We start from the raw sequence: 18,370 nt of genomic DNA, 5'->3' as shown, positions 1-18,370 counted from the left end.
GAATCTCCTATTATACCAATCATCCCAGATTCTACAGGGTTAAGGTTCTCTTTTGTTGCTTAAAGAAAAAAATAGTTACATTGATCAGGTAAATCAATCCTCTTTGTTCTTGATTAATATGAAAGCTTTTGTTTAAGCACTCACATGTATCTTATCCAGAAAAAACATAAGAAAACATTCTTCATACTGTACAAAATGCTTTCTGCCTATGTGAGCTAATTTGGGAAGTTTATTTCAGTGCTTAAGTGGTGGTTTGAAACCTTCTTTCTTTTTTTTTTTCTTTCACAGTCTTATTTTACCTCTTAATATTAAAGATAAACTTAAGATCCCGATTTTCTTGAGCTGGAAATAGCTGTACATTTAAGACAAATGATCTTACACTTTTTTTTTAATAGGTGCCAAAAAGTAACTCTTTCTTTAGAAGAATTGTGAGAGTTGTAACAATATAGTATGACATTACATTGTTAAGTTGTTTGGTTTTCATGTATCCTTCAATGTTTGATTTGTAGCTGGATTCCTGGTCAGTCATTTTGAATGGCTCTGTGGAGGTGACGTACCCTGATGGAAGAACAGAGATACTCTGCATGGGGAACAGTTTTGGTGTTTCCCCTACCATGGAAAAGGAATATATGAAAGGAGTGATGAGAACCAAAGTGGATGATTGCCAGGTAGAGTGCAAATTCTCACACACGTAGGTGTAATGCAACTTGATAATGAGACGCAGTTTTATTTTGAGCTGAATATATGCAAAATCTCCAGTGGGTAGCCCTGTACAATAGTTGGGCAATATGGCTCCTGCATACCTACAGTCTGAAATTGAGTAATCTTCATCTGGACAGAGATCATTTTGGATGAAAAAGTTTGTCTGCATGGTTTCCAGAACTTGAGGCCCATCAGCCTGTTACATCCACTGCTGCCAATTTTCTCTTAGTAGGATCTCAAGGTCCATTAGCTATTATGGGCTCTTTTACTTCTGCAGCTAATAGCCAGTCTTCCTTACTCTGCTCAGCTGCTGAATCTTAGAGTAATACAAACTCTCTCTCCCATGGTTTGAGCAAAATATCTCAGCTGATCTGCCTTTCAAGGAAAAAGCCTTGGTGTTTGCTATGATACAAGCAGTCAAATGTAAGGAAAGCTTCTCATAGCATAAAACTACCAACCTAATCTGGATATGTGGTTGCTACTTGCTTATTCCCATCCAGAAAATAATTACTGAGCCTTGGGTTACTTAAGCATTTTGCTTGGTCCTGATGGCTAATTAGCCTCAGGTAGGTGACTTTTGAAATGGATGTAAATGTGTGTTAATAGAGTCACATGGTCTAGTTTTCCCATCAAACTTCCAAAATGTGCCTAAATGGTTTCTTGTTAGGATAATGTTTTGCAACAAATCCAAACTGTGGGACTTCTGTTTCAGCTGCTACTAGTTGCTGGAAAAAGAAATGCTATGTAAATGAATTTAAAGAAGACAGGAGAAAATGCTGTCTCTGATTCTTAAGCCTTTGTACATGATGTTTTAACTACTTTTCAATCAGAAGAAACACTTATTTCCTCTCAGTTAAATACCCAAGTTCTTAATAAGACAGTTTAATCTTGCCCTCCAAAAGAGACAGAGGTATAAACATTTTAAGAAGTTATAGGAGGCAATTCATTTTGTGTACACTATTGTCTTTTTCTAAGTTGTTGTGGGTGCTTGTAATTAATTTGCATAGTGTGGGTGCTAGAAATATTCATAAGATATTTATTCTTCCACTTACTCTTGGCTATACAGATGATTGTAGAAGATAATTTTCTTGCTATATGCTTTAATCCAGAAGTAATTTGTTTCTGTGTGCCTGCACTCATTAATTGAATAAATGTTTTCTTAATGGTTGACTTTTATAATAATAGCTATGAAAAATGAAGATTATTTACAATAGCAATAGGCACAAAAATAAAAGCTAGGTTTTTACTCCAGGCTTTTAACCCTTCTAAACAGCACACAAAAGCTTGCATGGGTGAAAAAGATACTGGCTGGGATACTGAGCTTCATCTCCAGCAGTGGAGAGGTCACAGCCACTGAACAAAAATGACTGATCATGCTAAATCATTTTGCTCTGATGGATCTTGGTCTCCTCTAACTGCAAGATTGTAGTGGAAGTACTGTGCTTGTATATTCATCTGCTTACTACAGCTGAACTGTTGGAAAGACAAATTTGTCTCACTGCAGATTGAGAAGCTACTTCATCTTTTCTATTAATAGAGTACTTGCACTTTAAGTTGAAATGCTTTTCTGAAGATTTTACCTTTTAATACTGGTGCGCGATGATTCTTTCCAGTTTGTTTGTATAGCCCAGCAAGATTATTGCCGCATCCTCAATCAAGTGGAAAAGAACATGCAGAAAGTAGAAGAGGAAGGGGAGATTGTGATGGTGAAGGAGCACAGGGAGCTTGATCGTACTGGAACAAGGAAAGGTCATATTGTCATCAAGGTAAAAGCAGAAGAGTCTCTTGCGAAAGTCTGTGTTATATAAACTTCCCAACTTGGCCAGTTAGGTCCAGGTTTAGTTGAGATATATATTATAAAAATATATATTTGAAAATAGACGGTTAATATTGCTAATTTTCTTTATAATTATGCACATTGTTAACTAGATGGTTTCAATAGAAGTAAATTACATCAATTTTTTTCCTTTTCTTATGACAGTGGTTAAGCTGTTATATTTGCTTAGCTCATCAGCTAGTGATGCCAGTATTCTTTCTAGTGTAATGCATCTTCAGTGTGTTACAAGAAAACAAACTTGTGTGTGTTGAAAATCTGTTTTGATAACTCAGACTTTCTTGCTTTTTTTTTCTCTTAACAGGGAACAGCTGAAAGGTTGACAATGCATTTGGTGGAAGAGCACTCTGTGGTAGACCCAACATTTATAGAAGACTTCCTGTTGACATATCGAACCTTTCTTTCCAGCCCAATGGAAGTGGGCAAGAAGTTGTTGGAGTGGTTCAATGACCCCAGCCTCAGGGATAAGGTGAAAATCTCCTGAATTACATACCTGTTACTATTTGCATTTTAATATAAGCTATTAAGAATAAAATATATTTTAGAGAGAATGACTAAACTGAATAAGACACAAATAGCTGGTGACATATTTCAATGGCAGCATATATAGCTAAAACTAAGAACATAATTTTCCTCATTTGATTTAAACATTAATGTGTTCAGGCAAGGTAAATTAGCCATTTTTTATCTTAATGTGTTTTTACAACATAACTTAGTTGCTTGCAAGCATACAGAAAGCTTTTATTTCATGTAATTTAATTGAATTTTATTGTGTCTCCAAATCTGAGCATATAACTAAGTTCTATGTTTTCTATACATAATACTAATTAATGCAACTTGGCAAATGTTTTGTGATTATTTTTTTTAAAGAGTGTAGAAAATTCATGCATTTTTAAGAATCTATTCAGCTTTACATAGCATTAAAAATCCCACCAAACATGAGGAAACAATCAAACATCATCTTCCCTAAACAAAATTTCCATGATTGAAGAATAAGGCCTATCCAGTTTTGGCACACTGTCTGTTGAGGCTATATTGTGCTTTACACTGTATTGCTTTATTTTAATTTGTATGCAGCTTTCTCATATGTAAAAAATCCTAGTAAAAATTTCCAAATTTTTTTATAAGTTTGAAACCAAGGGAATTAGATTAGTAGGGTTAAAGAGAAATTTGGTTTTCCACTTAAATCTGGTATTTTTCCTAGAAACAGTCTGTCTGTCCATCTCTCTCTCTCTCCATCTCTCTCTCTCTCCATCTCTCTCTCTCTCCATCTCTCTCTCTCTCTCTCCATCTCTATATACACATATGTAAAAAAATATATGTGTGTGTATTTATATTATAGTATGTCAGTGCCTTGGAGGAAGGATCGTATGTTTGGCAGAGGATAGGCTTTGCAGCTAATATGTTTAGGATAGATTGTTACAGCTTCAGAGCTATGATATTGGAGTTCATATTTAAACTCATTTTTCTTGTCCTTCAATGGATAATCCCTTCAGCCTCTGTAAAAGCATGAGCCAGCACAGTTGCTGGTATCAGATGTGAACACAGCGGCTCTTTGTTCTGCCACCTCAATAACCAACTCTTTCTGACATCCAGTAGCACTGACAGAAAGGCAAGTGGCATAGAACAGCTTGGGACAAGTGGAAATAAGTAAGTAGGGAATAAGGAATCTGTAAGATTCTGGCTGTTTTGCATAGGGGGGCTGATAGGCAGCGAGGAGAGCAAAAGGGATGAGTACAACACCCTGGGAATTGACTAGTACTCAGTAGTACTCAGACTGGAACATTTGAGATCCAGCCTGACTGATGGTTTTGCCCAGCATCAGGGTACTCGGTTTTATGGCTTTAATCCTCTTTTAATGCTGTTCCTGCTTGTGGCACAAGTAGTGGCATTCCTCTGAAAGTCATCATTCAACCCCTCCCAGCACAGAGTCCTTTGTGTGTGGATTGGTAAGAAAGCATGGACAGTGAAGCTGTCACTGCAGAGGCTTAAAATACACAGTATGGCTTTGCAGCTTCCCAGACAGTTTTAAAAATCTGCAATTAGCCTAAATTTAATCAGACATTCATTGTCTGGATCTTCCAATGTCCACAGTAATGAAAAAACATTACAGCTTTTCATTATAGGAATGAAGTTCATCTTCAGTTTCAAAGCTGGAAAAATCTCATGCCAGAAATGCTGCCCCTGTGGCTGGGACCTGCAGCACATGGTGCTGTGCAGTTGCCTCCTGTTAGAATCTGAACTCTGGAGGAGTTCTGAAGTGATTGATTAGTTTGGTCATTAATTTCAACAGTTCTTCTGAATTCATTTGCTTTTCCGGGGTAAAAGGAAACATATTTAGAAACTGTATATGAGGGGAAGGGGTTGATTTTGGATGCCTGGTGTCAGGCCCTTAGCACATGAGGCTGCAGAAGTTTATATTTTATGCAGACACGCAATGGACAGGGGTGAGCAGTAGCTGATTAAAATTTGCATGAGACTTTGTTCTTAAGCTCTAGTTTTTTAAATGCTTGGAGGTTTATCTCTACTGTTTTACTTTCCCAGCATAAGAGAAGAAATGCAGCTGTATTTTTAGAGGTAGCATTGAGTGGCACAACCGTTTTAGATTCAACAACTTTTTAAAAATCCTTATTAATTCAAGACATAAAAACTGTTTTATTTTGTCAGGACAAGTGCTGCTGATGTTCCAGGTCAAATCACATACTAAAAGAGAATATTATAGTGGCGGCATATAGTTTGAAAAAAATACAGCTCTAATTTTGTGGCTTCATCTTCATTATTATTAGTTGATAGTATTCCTTCAGGGTTTTTTTTCCTAACAAACTGTAAAATACCAGCTAAGGTTCTCCTAAGCTTGGTAATCATAGTTGCTTGGGGGGAGTAGTGGTGGAGAGAAAGAAGGAGGAGTATACAGAAAAATTGGCTCAAAGGAAAGGAATTGTGTGTTTTCGCTGTTAAAAACTTCTTTCCTGCTTCTTGAAATAGCTCCTTTTTCCTGCTTCTCTAAACACCCAATAGTTCTTTTATACAGCTAAATGCCTAATGAAGTTAATGGTGGCACATCTAAAGACTTCTGAGATTCAAGAGCTAATATAAAGCCTTATAGTAAGCTTTATGATCATGTTCTTGAAGAATTAATCAGATTTGGAAATGTATATGAACAGGAAATTGTTGTTACAAGTCAGAAATGGATTTACTTTGTTGTCTTGTACCTGTGTGCACTATTCTCTACTCAATCAAATTTTATACAGCCAGTGTTAATTTTCTGACTCTCAGTATTCAGTATGAAATACAGCATACAGTTGCTTTTGCTTTTGCAAGTGAAACACAATTTGTTCTATCCTCCTGATAAATGATTGTATATTAATAAAATTAGGTTTGGATGTATACATGTGTGTATATATAATATTTAGGATTCCAGGGCCTTTCAGGTACAGTATTTTTAAAGGACTTAGAAGTAGTGTTGTACTGAGTATTTCTAGAAAATATTTATATATTATTGATTAATTTTCAGGTTACACGGGTAGTATTGTTGTGGGTGAACAATCACTTCAATGATTTTGAAGGAGATCCTGCTATGACTCGATTTCTGGAAGAATTTGAGAACAATTTGGAGAGGGAGGTGAGAGTGCAGGGTTTTTTTTCTGACCATTTGGGATGGCAGGGAGTAGCCAGGCTGTTGTTACATATAACTCATTATGCTTTTCTCTTGTAGAAAATGGGTGGACATTTGAGGCTGTTAAATATTGCTTGCGCTGCTAAAGCTAAACGAAGATTGATAACCTTAACAAAGCCATCTCGAGAAGCCCCTTTGCCTTTTATCTTGCTGGGAGGGTCAGAAAAGGGATTTGGAATCTTTGTTGACAGTGTAGATTTTGGTAGCAAAGCTACAGAAGCAGGCTTGAAACGTGGAGACCAGGTATCAATCTCCCTCTCCTCCATGCCCCACCCCCCTTTATATTTTTTATGTTTCTTTTCACTACATGAAAATAACATTACTTGTTTGAATTTTTAGATACTGGAAGTGAATGGTCAAAACTTTGAAAACATTCAGCTGACAAAAGCCATGGAAATCCTTAGAAATAACACTCATCTGTCTATCACTGTGAAAACCAATTTATTTGGTAAGTTTGTGTGTACTATTTGTTCTAATTTTTCTTCTTGTTTTGATGGAGACTTAGGCTTTTTAAAATAGTTTAGAATAGTTTTGTTTGAAACTCTTCTGTAGTGGAGAGACTAGAAAAAGGAAGCTTGCAGGTCCTAAAATACCTTGGTTCATAATTGCAGAGAAAAATTTGTGAAGAGTGTCTTATAAGAAAGACACTTATAAGAAAGACTTTGCTCTCACAAGTGTATGTTTCTGGATTAAGATGAACTATTGCAACCACACAGCTCGAATTTATAAAATGTGTTATCTTTAATTCATTCTCGAGAAAGAAGCATCTTTTAGGATTTCAGTTGATCACTAGTGTTACTCTGTCTACTGAATATGCTCATAGTTTTTCAGCCTACTAGGGGTGTAACAAACATGAGGGTAATACAAATTTATTTGCCAGCTAGGTGAAAATAATCTCACTACCCTATGTATCTATTGTCTATATTTCTTCCTCTAACATGTACTGAAGTAGAGATGGAAGAGTCTTTAAACAGCTCAGGACTCTGTTAGCATCATAAGTAATTAATAGCTTGGGGGTTTGGTTTGATTTTTACCACTGGATACTTGGATTACTTATGCAATTTAGTGTTGTGTTCCCCGAGTATCACTTTCAGGATCAGGTTCTTCATTGCAAATAAGTAGGGCAGAATACTACCACAGCATGTCACTGCACTAAGTGATGATTAAATATGCTTACGTTATCTCCAAAAGTAATTGGTCAAATCTGATTCCTGGGTTTGGTTTTTTTCTGCTTTGCAGTAAATATTCTAGTATCTCAATCGTTTCTAATAATTAAGACATTTTTTAATGTATATGCTTATTAGGAGTATGTGCTTTTTTCTCTGTGTAAGTAACGTGTAACTATCCTTAATCACTAGGTGTTTCAGTCTTCTGTGTTGCTGTTGTATGTTAAAGGTTAAACCCAGTTTTTTCAGAAGTTGTGTTTTACCTATATTTTTTCTTTCTAGTTGCTCCACTGCAAATACTGAAATCACATTACAGTGAAGTCTCAGAGCAGTTACTTTCTGTGTATTGCATGCAGAATTCCTTATCCATAAATCCCAAAATGAGTTTCCTTTTTTTTCAACAGCATCTTCTTACCTGTATCTAATTTTCTCTCTCCAGCCCCCAACTCCTATTTGACAGAACAGTTATTGGCTGGGATTATTCTCCTCCACTTTTATTTGTGTGTATTATTTGAAGCTTTTGAAGTCTCTTGGTGATTTGTTGTGTACCTTTGGAGATAAGGAGTAATACTAAGGACAAAATTAATAAATAATAGTGAAACCTAGCCCCTAATACTCATGCTTAGTTGGTCCCTTGTTCCTAAATTTTTCTACAATTCCTTAGTTTTAATTGCCAGTTTTCATTTATTACTACAAATCAACTTGTCAGATGATTTTCTGTTTATATATGGAGAGTTTATTTCACACTCAGAAAATGTGACTTGGGTCTCCAGATCAGTTTTGTTTGATTTATTTAAATATATCAGCATTTTTGTGAGAAGTTCAAGTAGAAGAACTAATTTACAGATTTATCAGGTATTTCTGCCTCAGAGTTGACTCTTTGCTAGGGAGCTGTGGGAGTCCAAGCAGTATTTTTGGCATCCCTGGCAGATGGATCCAACAGCCATGTCAAACATCCAAGGTGTCTCAGTAGTCTCATACTTCCTTATGTTTTCCTGATGACTTTGTTGCAGTTTCCCTTTGGATTTTTTTCATTCCTGTTGCTAATAATTTTTTGCCCATCTGGGGACTTTTGCTACTGCCTATCTGTTTAAACCTTCCTTCTGATTTGTATTTCTCTGTCTCATTTTTGTTTAGTGTGCTCTGCTGTTCTGCAGAAGCGTTTGTCCTTAGGCTGAAAAGTCAGATTCCTTCTGTTGATACCATGCATGCAATGTAGTAGTCACTAGTGGATTTCTGTATTTCTGTTCTATGCTGGCCCAATTTACTGCTTTTCTGGTTCATATTATAGAAGATTAATATCCTTTTTAAAATCAAAAATGTTTTCAAGGTCTTGTATCTAAATTAATACTGGAATTGACAGAATATCCCAGTCATTTTTTTTTTTTTTTTTGTTGCTGGTTAATATTAACTGGTCGGGTGCACCGAGCTTTCTTTTACATTTTTGTTCTTTTTCTTTTCTCCCTTTCTCTATCTTGTGCAGTTTTTAAAGAACTCTTAACACGGTTGTCAGAGGAAAAAAGAAATGGTGCTCCCCACCTGCCTAAAATTGGTGATATTAAAAAGGCGAGTCGTTATTCCATCCCCGACCTTGCTGTTGATGTGGAGCAGGTAATAGGATTAGAAAAAGTAAATAAGAAAAGTAAAGCCAACACAGTTGGGGGAAGAAATAAATTAAAGAAGATCCTTGACAAGACTCGAATCAGTATTCTGCCTCAGAAACCATACAAGTGAGTTTATTTCCTCTTAAATACCTGCTTTGTGTTAAATTTTATTAATTCCTAATGAACTTAGTTTGTGATTATACTTTTGAATTAATTAATACAAATCATGCTTATATCTGAAAATATATGCTAGAAAATACTAGTCTGAGTATTTGAGTGAGCATAAACTGCTATCAATGCAGCTCCTGACATCAATATGGATGTACTTTGTTTCTTATCGATAAAGCAAAGACACAAATACTTGTTTGTCATTTATTGTTGTCTTTTAAGCAGTCTGTTAACTGAAAGCATCCCAGGCAATTAATTTCAGAATAACTCTGCAAGTAGGTTTGCTTGTGAAGTGTTGATACAAGTAGTGTATCCACATTCCAGTGGTCTCTAAGAATTTCTGGGTACTGTTGTAAGGGAGTCTGAGGTTGAAATCTTGAGTTCTTTGATGAAGTTGTGTATTTTAATTTTTTTTTTAGTGAAAGCTAAATATGCTATCTGACAGCTTTTATTCTATGAACACATTTTGGAAATAGAGTTCTGATATGAATTATTCGAAACAATGGAAGAATGAATTTTATATGATTCTATGGGGATCTGGTTCTTCGCCAAAGCAGATGGTATTGATGGGAGGAAAATGAATTGTAGACAGTAGTTGATGTGTAATCACTGTTTTCTCTTGCATTTTTCTATTGTGTGTCCCACTAAGAAGAAACCATTCTATGTAAATTCATAGAAAAGACACTTGTGCTTGAAAGTCTAGGATTTTTTCCTGCCATTACTTAAAAAAAATGTTAGGCATTCCTTACTAAATGAAAACTGTTCTGAAATGTTGTATATAGAATACTAGTACTACAGCAGTTAAATGAATGTAAATTATTGTATCCAAATAATGGATGCCTCTTAAATTGATGCCAATACATTTCAGAATCTGTGAATCCTCTTTTTATGTTTTGTATCTTTAGAATGTTTTCCTTTATTTCACTGGTCTTACATGTTTGTTGCTCTGATGAGCTATGCATACTTCTAGGCCTGATTTTTTCTGCGTTGTTCACTATTTTTCACGGCACTTGTATAAAATGTTCACGTTGATTTTCCTTTTTTTTCTCTTTAATTTCTTTCATTTTTACACTTTGTGCAGGGACCTCTTTGGGTAAGATTCAGGAAAACAGTACACTTGACCTATTTTCTTTTCTTTTTGCTAGCTTTACTTCTTGTGTTATATATAGCAATTTTTCTGCAAAGCCTGTTGACATTCAGTTGTTTGTGTCTGCACAGTTCCTGCCTAGAGATTTGTAGTTATAGATTTTAGTGTTTGTGTTTTTCTTTCCCCTCTCTCTTGTTCTTCCTAATAATTACTGGGATTGCATATATTAAGGGACTTTACCTATTCTCACATGTTTTTACATACCACATATCAAGAGGGATAGATAAGCTAATTTGCTCATTTAATTAAAGTATGCATTTAAAGACTTCATGAGTCATCTAGTTATGAGGTGAAACTGTCCACCTCTTCTTGAACATGAAGACTGTAGAGGTCTCCAGTGCCTCCAGGATGTACCCAGACAAAACCAATCTTTAAATTAGAATGAGGTTACTCTTAGGAGGAACTTGTCTGCTTCATGGGGCATTAAATCGGTGCCAAACATGAATCAGTTTGAGCTGGAGATAATGCCTTCCCTTTAGTCTTGCTGTTTAGTCCAACGACGTCAAGTAACTTCCCAAACTGAGCAAACAGCACTGTTTTCTCTGCACCTACTGGGAAATCTTCTCTTTACTGGCTATAAGGCATCTCTTGATGTGTGCTTCTGATTACAGCCTCCATATGAACTCTTTGTTTTCTTTATTTTTCTAATGTAGAGTGGTTTTGTGGTGTGTAGGCTCAGTTGCTCCAAATAGTGATTAAACACAACCCTTGCCTCCATCACTGACAAAGTTCTGCCTGGTCCATAGTGTAGCATCCCAGACAAAGAAGTAGCCCATCTCTCCTCTGTTTTGCAGCCCTGCAGTGAGATGCACAGGATACTGTGTTTTGGAGGAAGAATCATTCAGACAGCTCTGCCATTCCATTATTCCTTCTATCCTGTTTGTCATTCAGCAAGAAATTTACTTCTTAGTTAATGTGCTATCTTCCTGCATGGCAAATGCATGCAGAGAGCAGATCTTCGTTGGACCTGGTGTTTTTTAGTGTTTCTCTTTGTATCTGAAATTTCTGGGATTCATTTCTTGTTTGCATAAGTTAGAACTCATTAGGTAAATGCTTTCCAATTTCTTATATGAATACTTAAAATCAAGAAGAATTTTAGAAATTTTTTTTTCTTTTCAACCCAGCAGTTGTCAGTTGATCCACTTTACTGAAGCTGCTTCAGTCATGACGCACAGGATAGGTATAGGATTATACAAAACTGACAAACTGCAAAAGGAATGCATAATGCAAGTGAAACTATTAATATAAGGGTGAGAGTCACATTGTCTTAATTTCATTTGAATTTGGAGAAAATACTGGTGTTGGCACACTTATGAAATGTACTATATAGTTGTTTAGAACCACCAGAAGGCATTTTGAGGTTCAGGGGCTTTGGGGTTTTTTGTGTGGAGTGGCTCCTACTCCAAAGACAAGACGCTTATTGCTGAGAATTCTTTTAGTTGTAGTGAAAGATTTATTTGCATGTGGCTTAACATGAAAGTGTTGTGTATTGAGTGGATCATCACTGCTTGTCACAGTATTTTGTGCTTGATGTGGAAGTGCAAAAATATGAATGTTCAGATTCAGCTTAACTTCTGATTGAGAGAGACTCCAATCACTTTTTTTCCCAGTGGATTTGAGTGTTTCTGTCACTTTCTTGGCTTGAGGCTTATACTTCATAAAACATTTTGGTAATACAAAGTTACCTTAGTTTTTTAAAACAAAACAATGAGAAAACCCAAAGACATCAGAGATACTCCTCCAACCATCTCTGAGTTGCATTGCCATCTAAAAAGCAGTTGCTGTGTCCATGTAATTAAAATTGTGTTTTAAGTGCCCAAAAGATACTGTCCTAGCTTTCCAGGGTACTGTTCAATTCATAGTGCTTAAAGAAGTGGTGCAAGAGTGTACTGGGTAAAGTCATTCACTGGTAAGCACAAAAGGATATTGGTGCTGTAACAGCTCAATGGGGATAATTATCTGGCCCTTAATTACTTCTGTTAAGGTTTTCTCAAGATGGATAGAACACTAGAAAGAGGTTTCAGTGCACAACATTAGGGTACAATTGGTCATTTGTGTTGCATCATTTGATTTACTAGCCTGACTTTTTAGAGTTGTAGCAGTTTGAAATGAAGTCCAAGTTCTGGTTTATGCTTTAATAACGTGTGTAGATACAGATTTAGATTGGCTTGGCACTTAGAAAGGCTTTGCCTCTGCTTGCTATGTTTGAAATTGTTATCACTTTCTATAATGACTGCTATTCAACATTTTACACCCCCTGAGTATTTTATTAAGGATTTTAATATATATATTTAGAGAAAAGTTCAATGACTGTCTCCAGCTCTATATCCTGTAGCAGTTGTTCTGTTTCACTTTATGATTATGAATTCAAGAGCAATAAGCAAATCAGTGCCTACTATAATTTGATGATAGCTCTGTGTCTGATCCATTTAGCACTACTAGCCTCCTTTGGGATGCTGCCTTACCCAATTTAATAGGCAAAATCCTTCACCTTTGTCACAGAATACTTTATTTACAGCTGTCAGGCACTTTGGAGGGGATACCAACAGCACCCAAGTGTGGCTGTTTAGCTTAGCATACCAAGTTAAGTGGATCATTTCAGTCACATTCAGTGAAGAGAAACTCAGAGAGGTGATATAGGGTAGGAAAATGGATTATCTCAATAACTCTCTTTTATATGTCTGTTGAAAGATCTTAGATAGTAAGGCTACAGTACAGCATGAAGTGTAGTTGCAAATCCTATCTGTGATGGGATGAAAAATCCGTGAAATTTTGGTCTTTTAATAAAACAGCACTGAGGGGACAGCAGTATTAGTCAAAGTTTGGGTGATGGGGTGGTATAAGAAAGATGAAGTATGTGCCACCTTTTTAATTAAGATCTTGGCTGTTGTGAAAAATCATGAGCCTAGCAGCTCTTCAGAGCTTAGTGGTGAACATGAGGATCATCTGGCAGTGTGAACAGGCAGATCTAATCACTCTGAGTGGACATTTGGGTGCTGTTGACCAAGCTAGACAGTAAACACTGGAGAATTTTAACTTCTAAATAGCAATTGCTGCATTAACAATTTAAAGTGTGAAAATGTAGCAATAGAGATGTCCCTGATTGCCTCTAGTATAGCCCAAGCTCTAAATGTCTGTAAGTCTTGATTTTATTGCTTTCTGGATGCAGTGATATTGGAATCGGCCAGTCTCAAGATGACAGCATTGTGGGGCTGAGGCAAAGCAAGCACATTCCTCCTGCTCTACCTGTCAGTGGAACCTTGTCCTCCAGCAATCCTGATCTCCTGCAGTCTCACCACCGCATCTTGGACTTTAATACTACTCCAGGTAAGTATCCTTTTTTGTTGTTGTTCTTGACCTTTTAATTTCCTTTCATAGTTCACGTTTTTGGTCTGGACTTCCAGAGTCTGAAGAGGCATGTGAGTTTTTATTAACTCTCTGTTGTCACACATAGATTAGCCACATGTTGGTGCATTAGCATCTACTACATTTGCTCCAATATGCTTTACCCAAATATATGAGATGTCTGTTTTTCAAGTATGATGTATACAGAGTTCCTCTTACTGATGGAATACTCTTAGTCAGTAAAAACCTATTTTGCTTGGTATTTTATAATTCACCCTGATCATAATTTACAAGACTGCAGTATTTTCAAATAGCACAATAGATAATTAGCTTATAGTAAAGAGAAAAGGCATTTGACTGGGACAACAGACTGACATAATCTTGTACTACATCTGTAGAGGACAGGGTTTCAAAGTTTCCTGTTAGTCACCCTGCCCTACACCTGTATGCCAAATTCTTTGTATGTAAAATCCCTTCCTGAAATAGATAAAAAATGAACACATTTAGAGAGGATCAAAGCATGGGGGTGAGTGAGGGAGAAATAGGAGGAGAATATGAGCAACTTGAGAGCCTTATCTTATGAGAAGGGTTTAGCTGGAGCCCCTAGTGGGGTTGGGATTTGGACTCTTATCTGACTGCAAGAAGGTTCTTAGTGGGAAACCTTCCCTGAGTTAAGTATCCAAATCTTTGCTATTAAAATATAGCTGCTGGAGAAGGATATGGTAGTGGAAGCTGTGCAGACACTTGGTTATTTTAGTCTAATCTTTAGAGTAGTTCTCAAAAGTGGAACTGAAAATTCAGAGCCCTCCTAAGCCTGAGGGATTTCAAACATTATGTAAAGGGATGGTGCTTGAATATCAGCCTATACACTGGCCAAGTTGGTGCAATCGTCGCACTTGAACCTGTGATATTGAGCATAATTTCATCTCAGTGTTTTAGGGGTTAGAGAAGACTGCAAGAAGGTGATGTGTGATTTTTTTTTTGTGTGTGTGTGTCTAAGACAGTGTCTAAGATTGATCCTGTGAGAGAGTTGGAAGATCGATATTTTCTTGCATCTAACAACTAGTGTCCAGCACCTTGAAGATATTCTTTATAAATAAGAGCCTAACTCTTCATCAGCACTTTTTCTATAGACGGGTGAAGATTCCATTCTATTTCTTGCCACTTACCTAGACCAGGCAGTTCTAGGTAATTAATGTGCTTCTAATGCCAAGCACAGCAACTGGCTAACTTCAGAACTGGGGGCATTGCTGACTTATCCAGCTAAAACAAACTCCATGAATCGAGAAGGAAACCATTATAGGTCTGAGGACCCTTCAATCACAGATGGAATTCAGAGAAGTTTAATAAACAAATAAGGTTCTACTGTTTGCATTTTGCTGTGATGAAAGGAGATAAATATGATGTAAAGCCATTGCTCCAATGTTTTTACAGCTTTTCCATTATCTTCATAACAAATGTGTTTCTTTCTCATTTAACAGAGAGTTGGGTTTTTTCTTTGCTTAATATTTTCCCAAATATCCACACACTGAATATTTTAAAAATAATTCACAGGTATATTTTTTTTCCTGTGTGGGAAGTAAGGGAAAGGGGGATTGAAATAAAAAACATAGACCTTAAGGGCTTTAGGGGTGGTTGCTTGTAGATAGAAGAGTTGAATTATACATCTGTATATTTCAAGACTTGGAAAAAAATTAAAACCTGCAATTTTAATTCCTTTTACTACCTTGGACTAAATTAAAGATGGAAATGGAGGCAGCTTGCAAGAAATTGAATGCACTGGAGAAGAAAGAGAATAGTGGTAGAGCAGCTGTCGTTTGAGGCTTTGGGGAATATCCCTCAGGATAGAAAATAAACCAACTTGCTGTTTTGGAAGGGTGATCTTTGAGGAGAAAGTGCACAGAGCTTGAAATCTGCAAGGAGTCATTTTAGTTTCTCTTCTGATTGGCTTAGGCTGTTTCAAATATACTTTTAAAGGTTTATTTTTAAATGTTCAATAGCACTTTCATTTCCCTTCTCTTGTGCTGTGTTTGCTATTTGATTGGATGTCAAAATAACATAGTAATGATGAGCTGCCAGTCACTGGTACTTTTTCTTTCCCCACACAATCTTTCTAAGGGACTAGATTCCTAGCACTGCATTCTTCAGCCTGCCACTCCAGTTTCCTTTATTGAAAAGGAGTGAAGGGGGGTAATTATGATTCTCTTCAAGTGGTGTTTGATTTAAAAAATATTGGGCTGAATTACTTGCTAACCATTGCTATAGCTGTAATCATTTGAATTGCTGGCAGATTTCTCTGTATTCTGTGCAGTGTTTTTGCTACCAGCTGTGATTGGTATGTAGCCTGAGAAATTGGGTGACAAAATATGGTGCAAAGATGGGACTTTTCTATTTGCAGTTCTCTGCATTTCTTCATGTTGACTTCAGTGATCCAGCAGAGCAGGTTATTTTCTTCTTGCTCAAAACACTTATTTCTTGGGAGTGCTAAGCAATTTCTAACGTTGGTATTGTTTACAATAGCTTCCCAACTTCATAGCATTTCTTTGAGCAGCAAGTATTTCTGTAGCAACAAGAGGCAACAAGATCTAGAGAACAGTCTGGTTTTAATAACATCTCTGAAAGGCTGTGTCTTTTTCATCTACCCTCCTCGAGATGTCAAAAAATGTAGAAAATAATTCAGGCACTGCTCTGTATCCCTCTTCAATTAATTCCTGAAGGGAGATGGGTCAATATAGAGTTGGTGATAAAAGGTGAAATTGGTGTGCTAGTTATAAAATATTGGTACATTTGACTCAAGTGCTTAGGAAGGCTTAAAAACTAGTCTGTAATTATATACTTTATGTGTTTACTGATGATGTTAGCACTTATTTCCAGTGAGTTTTGGTGTTAGTGCTTCTCAAGCTGCAAAAAACCTACTGTGAGCTTAGAAGTTAGTTGCATGTAATTTTTAAACTAAGATATTTAAGCCTAAACAGCCTTTGTAGCATGTAAATCAACCCCTGTCAGAGAGATTTATCTTAATGCTTTCCAAATAATTATTTTGGAGACATGCAGTAGCAGTGGGAAGATGTTAATTTTTTGTTCTTTTGCCACAAGATTTCTGTTCCTGAACAGATCTTTCTGTAGTAACTTGATACATGTTATGCACGTTCAAGTCTTGTCAAAAAAGATTGTGGTTGTATCAAAATGAATTTTTTCATCTGACAGCTGTTTTTGTCAGTATTTTTTTAATGATGGTCATTTTGTGGCTTCAGATTCAGAAGGCATTCTATTATTATATATTTTCTTGCTTATATGACCTCTATAATCTAAAAGAGTAATAACTATTTTTAAAAAAACATATTCATTACAGAAAGAAAAATGACCAGATGTCATGCCTCACTGAACTAGAAAAGGTTATTTGTAACAGAGGAAAGCAGTTAAATTAATTTAAAGTACTTGTCAGTTAAAAATACGTGATATTAAAAACCCAGTGGTACAATTTCATCTGTCTTTTTATTTTCTTATTATAATACAATGATGACAAACTTCAGTTGATTTATGGGCCTGGAGTTCAATACCTCCATGGAAATATGAAAATATGTATGGATTTGGTATCTCCATATAGCTTATGGAAATAACAAATCCAACATTAGGCTGGTAGTTTTACAGATTTCCTAAAAACTGGTCACCTTATAGGTGTTCACTCTAAGTTTTTTGTCATCAATCACTTGAAATGATAATATATTTAGAACTTGATTATTTGTGAAGTTTTTTTTTTTTTCTGGCTGCTTTAGTTCTTAATTACTAAAACATTGGCACAGAGAAACAGAGAGCAAAGTTTTCAGTCTGTTAACTCACACATTTATTATTGTGATTAATACCACTGCAGTTTATTTCTGTATACATGTATGCTGCCCATTATACAAGCATCTTCCTGGCTATGTATATATGTGTGTCTTACTTTTGTGTGTGGCACTATGGTTGAGTATCAGAGTTAGGTAAATGAGTCTATTTTCCCAAAAACATCCTTAGGAAGATTGATGCTCCCATCACCTATTTGCTTCAACTTCTTGTATGTCATTGTATAGGATAGTGTAGTTTAATGTCCTGGATTTTTCTCTGACTTAAGCAGAATGTCCCAGGACTCAACACCTGTGAAAATGAGACTGCTCATTAGTCTGTCCAAACTTTGAAAATGGTAACATATTTTTGTGGCTTGCCCCTTTATAAACTAACTAACTTCTCTTCCTGGATGTTAGTAGAAGTAATCATTATTGAAGTAAAAGCTGATAGCACTACTAATTACACCCAATGTCATTGTTACTGTTGATTGTTCTTACACCATTAATTTTTTATTTTTCTTTGCTTACTAAATTGCAAACCTTGCATGGCATTTTTTCCCCAGACTTACCGGATCAAGTTCTGCGGGTTTTCAAGGCAGACCAGCAAAGTCGCTACATCATGATCAGTAAGGACACAACAGCAAAAGAAGTGGTCATCCAGGCTATCAGGGAATTTGCTCTCACTGCAACCCCTGATGCATATTCATTATGTGAAGTCTCTGTCACACCTGAGGGTGTAATCAAGCAAAGGAGGCTTCCAGATCAGCTGTCCAAGCTTGCTGACAGAATACAGCTGAGTGGCAGGTAAGACTGGAGACTGAGCTAAAGCTGACAAATACCAGTTTGTTAAGTCAAAACCATGTTAAAGGAGTGTTATTTAATTATTAATGTTCAGTTTATTTGC

The 18,370-nt window shown here is 36.2% G+C and overlaps 1 protein-coding gene across 1 annotated transcript in view; it reads left to right on the top strand.

Annotated features, from left to right (window-relative positions):
- RAPGEF2 (Rap guanine nucleotide exchange factor (GEF) 2) overlaps nucleotides 1–18,370 on the top strand; it is a 70,658-nt gene that overhangs the window by 34,555 nt on the left and 17,733 nt on the right. Inside the window, exons 5-13 of the mRNA XM_009080422.1 lie at nucleotides 510–668; nucleotides 2,316–2,468; nucleotides 2,841–3,005; nucleotides 6,051–6,158; nucleotides 6,252–6,455; nucleotides 6,552–6,660; nucleotides 8,862–9,108; nucleotides 13,467–13,624; nucleotides 18,030–18,270. Coding sequence (XP_009078670.1) covers nucleotides 510–668; nucleotides 2,316–2,468; nucleotides 2,841–3,005; nucleotides 6,051–6,158; nucleotides 6,252–6,455; nucleotides 6,552–6,660; nucleotides 8,862–9,108; nucleotides 13,467–13,624; nucleotides 18,030–18,270 — 1,544 coding nt within the window. The remainder of the gene's footprint in view (nucleotides 1–509; nucleotides 669–2,315; nucleotides 2,469–2,840; nucleotides 3,006–6,050; nucleotides 6,159–6,251; nucleotides 6,456–6,551; nucleotides 6,661–8,861; nucleotides 9,109–13,466; nucleotides 13,625–18,029; nucleotides 18,271–18,370) is intronic.

The sequence above is a fragment of the Acanthisitta chloris genome, unplaced genomic scaffold (assembly GCF_000695815.1).
Source record: "Acanthisitta chloris isolate BGI_N310 unplaced genomic scaffold, ASM69581v1 scaffold31738, whole genome shotgun sequence".
Lineage (NCBI taxonomy): Eukaryota > Metazoa > Chordata > Aves > Passeriformes > Acanthisittidae > Acanthisitta > Acanthisitta chloris.
The sequence above is the reverse complement of the archived record's forward strand: the minus strand, read 5'-3'. Positions and strand labels throughout refer to the sequence as shown.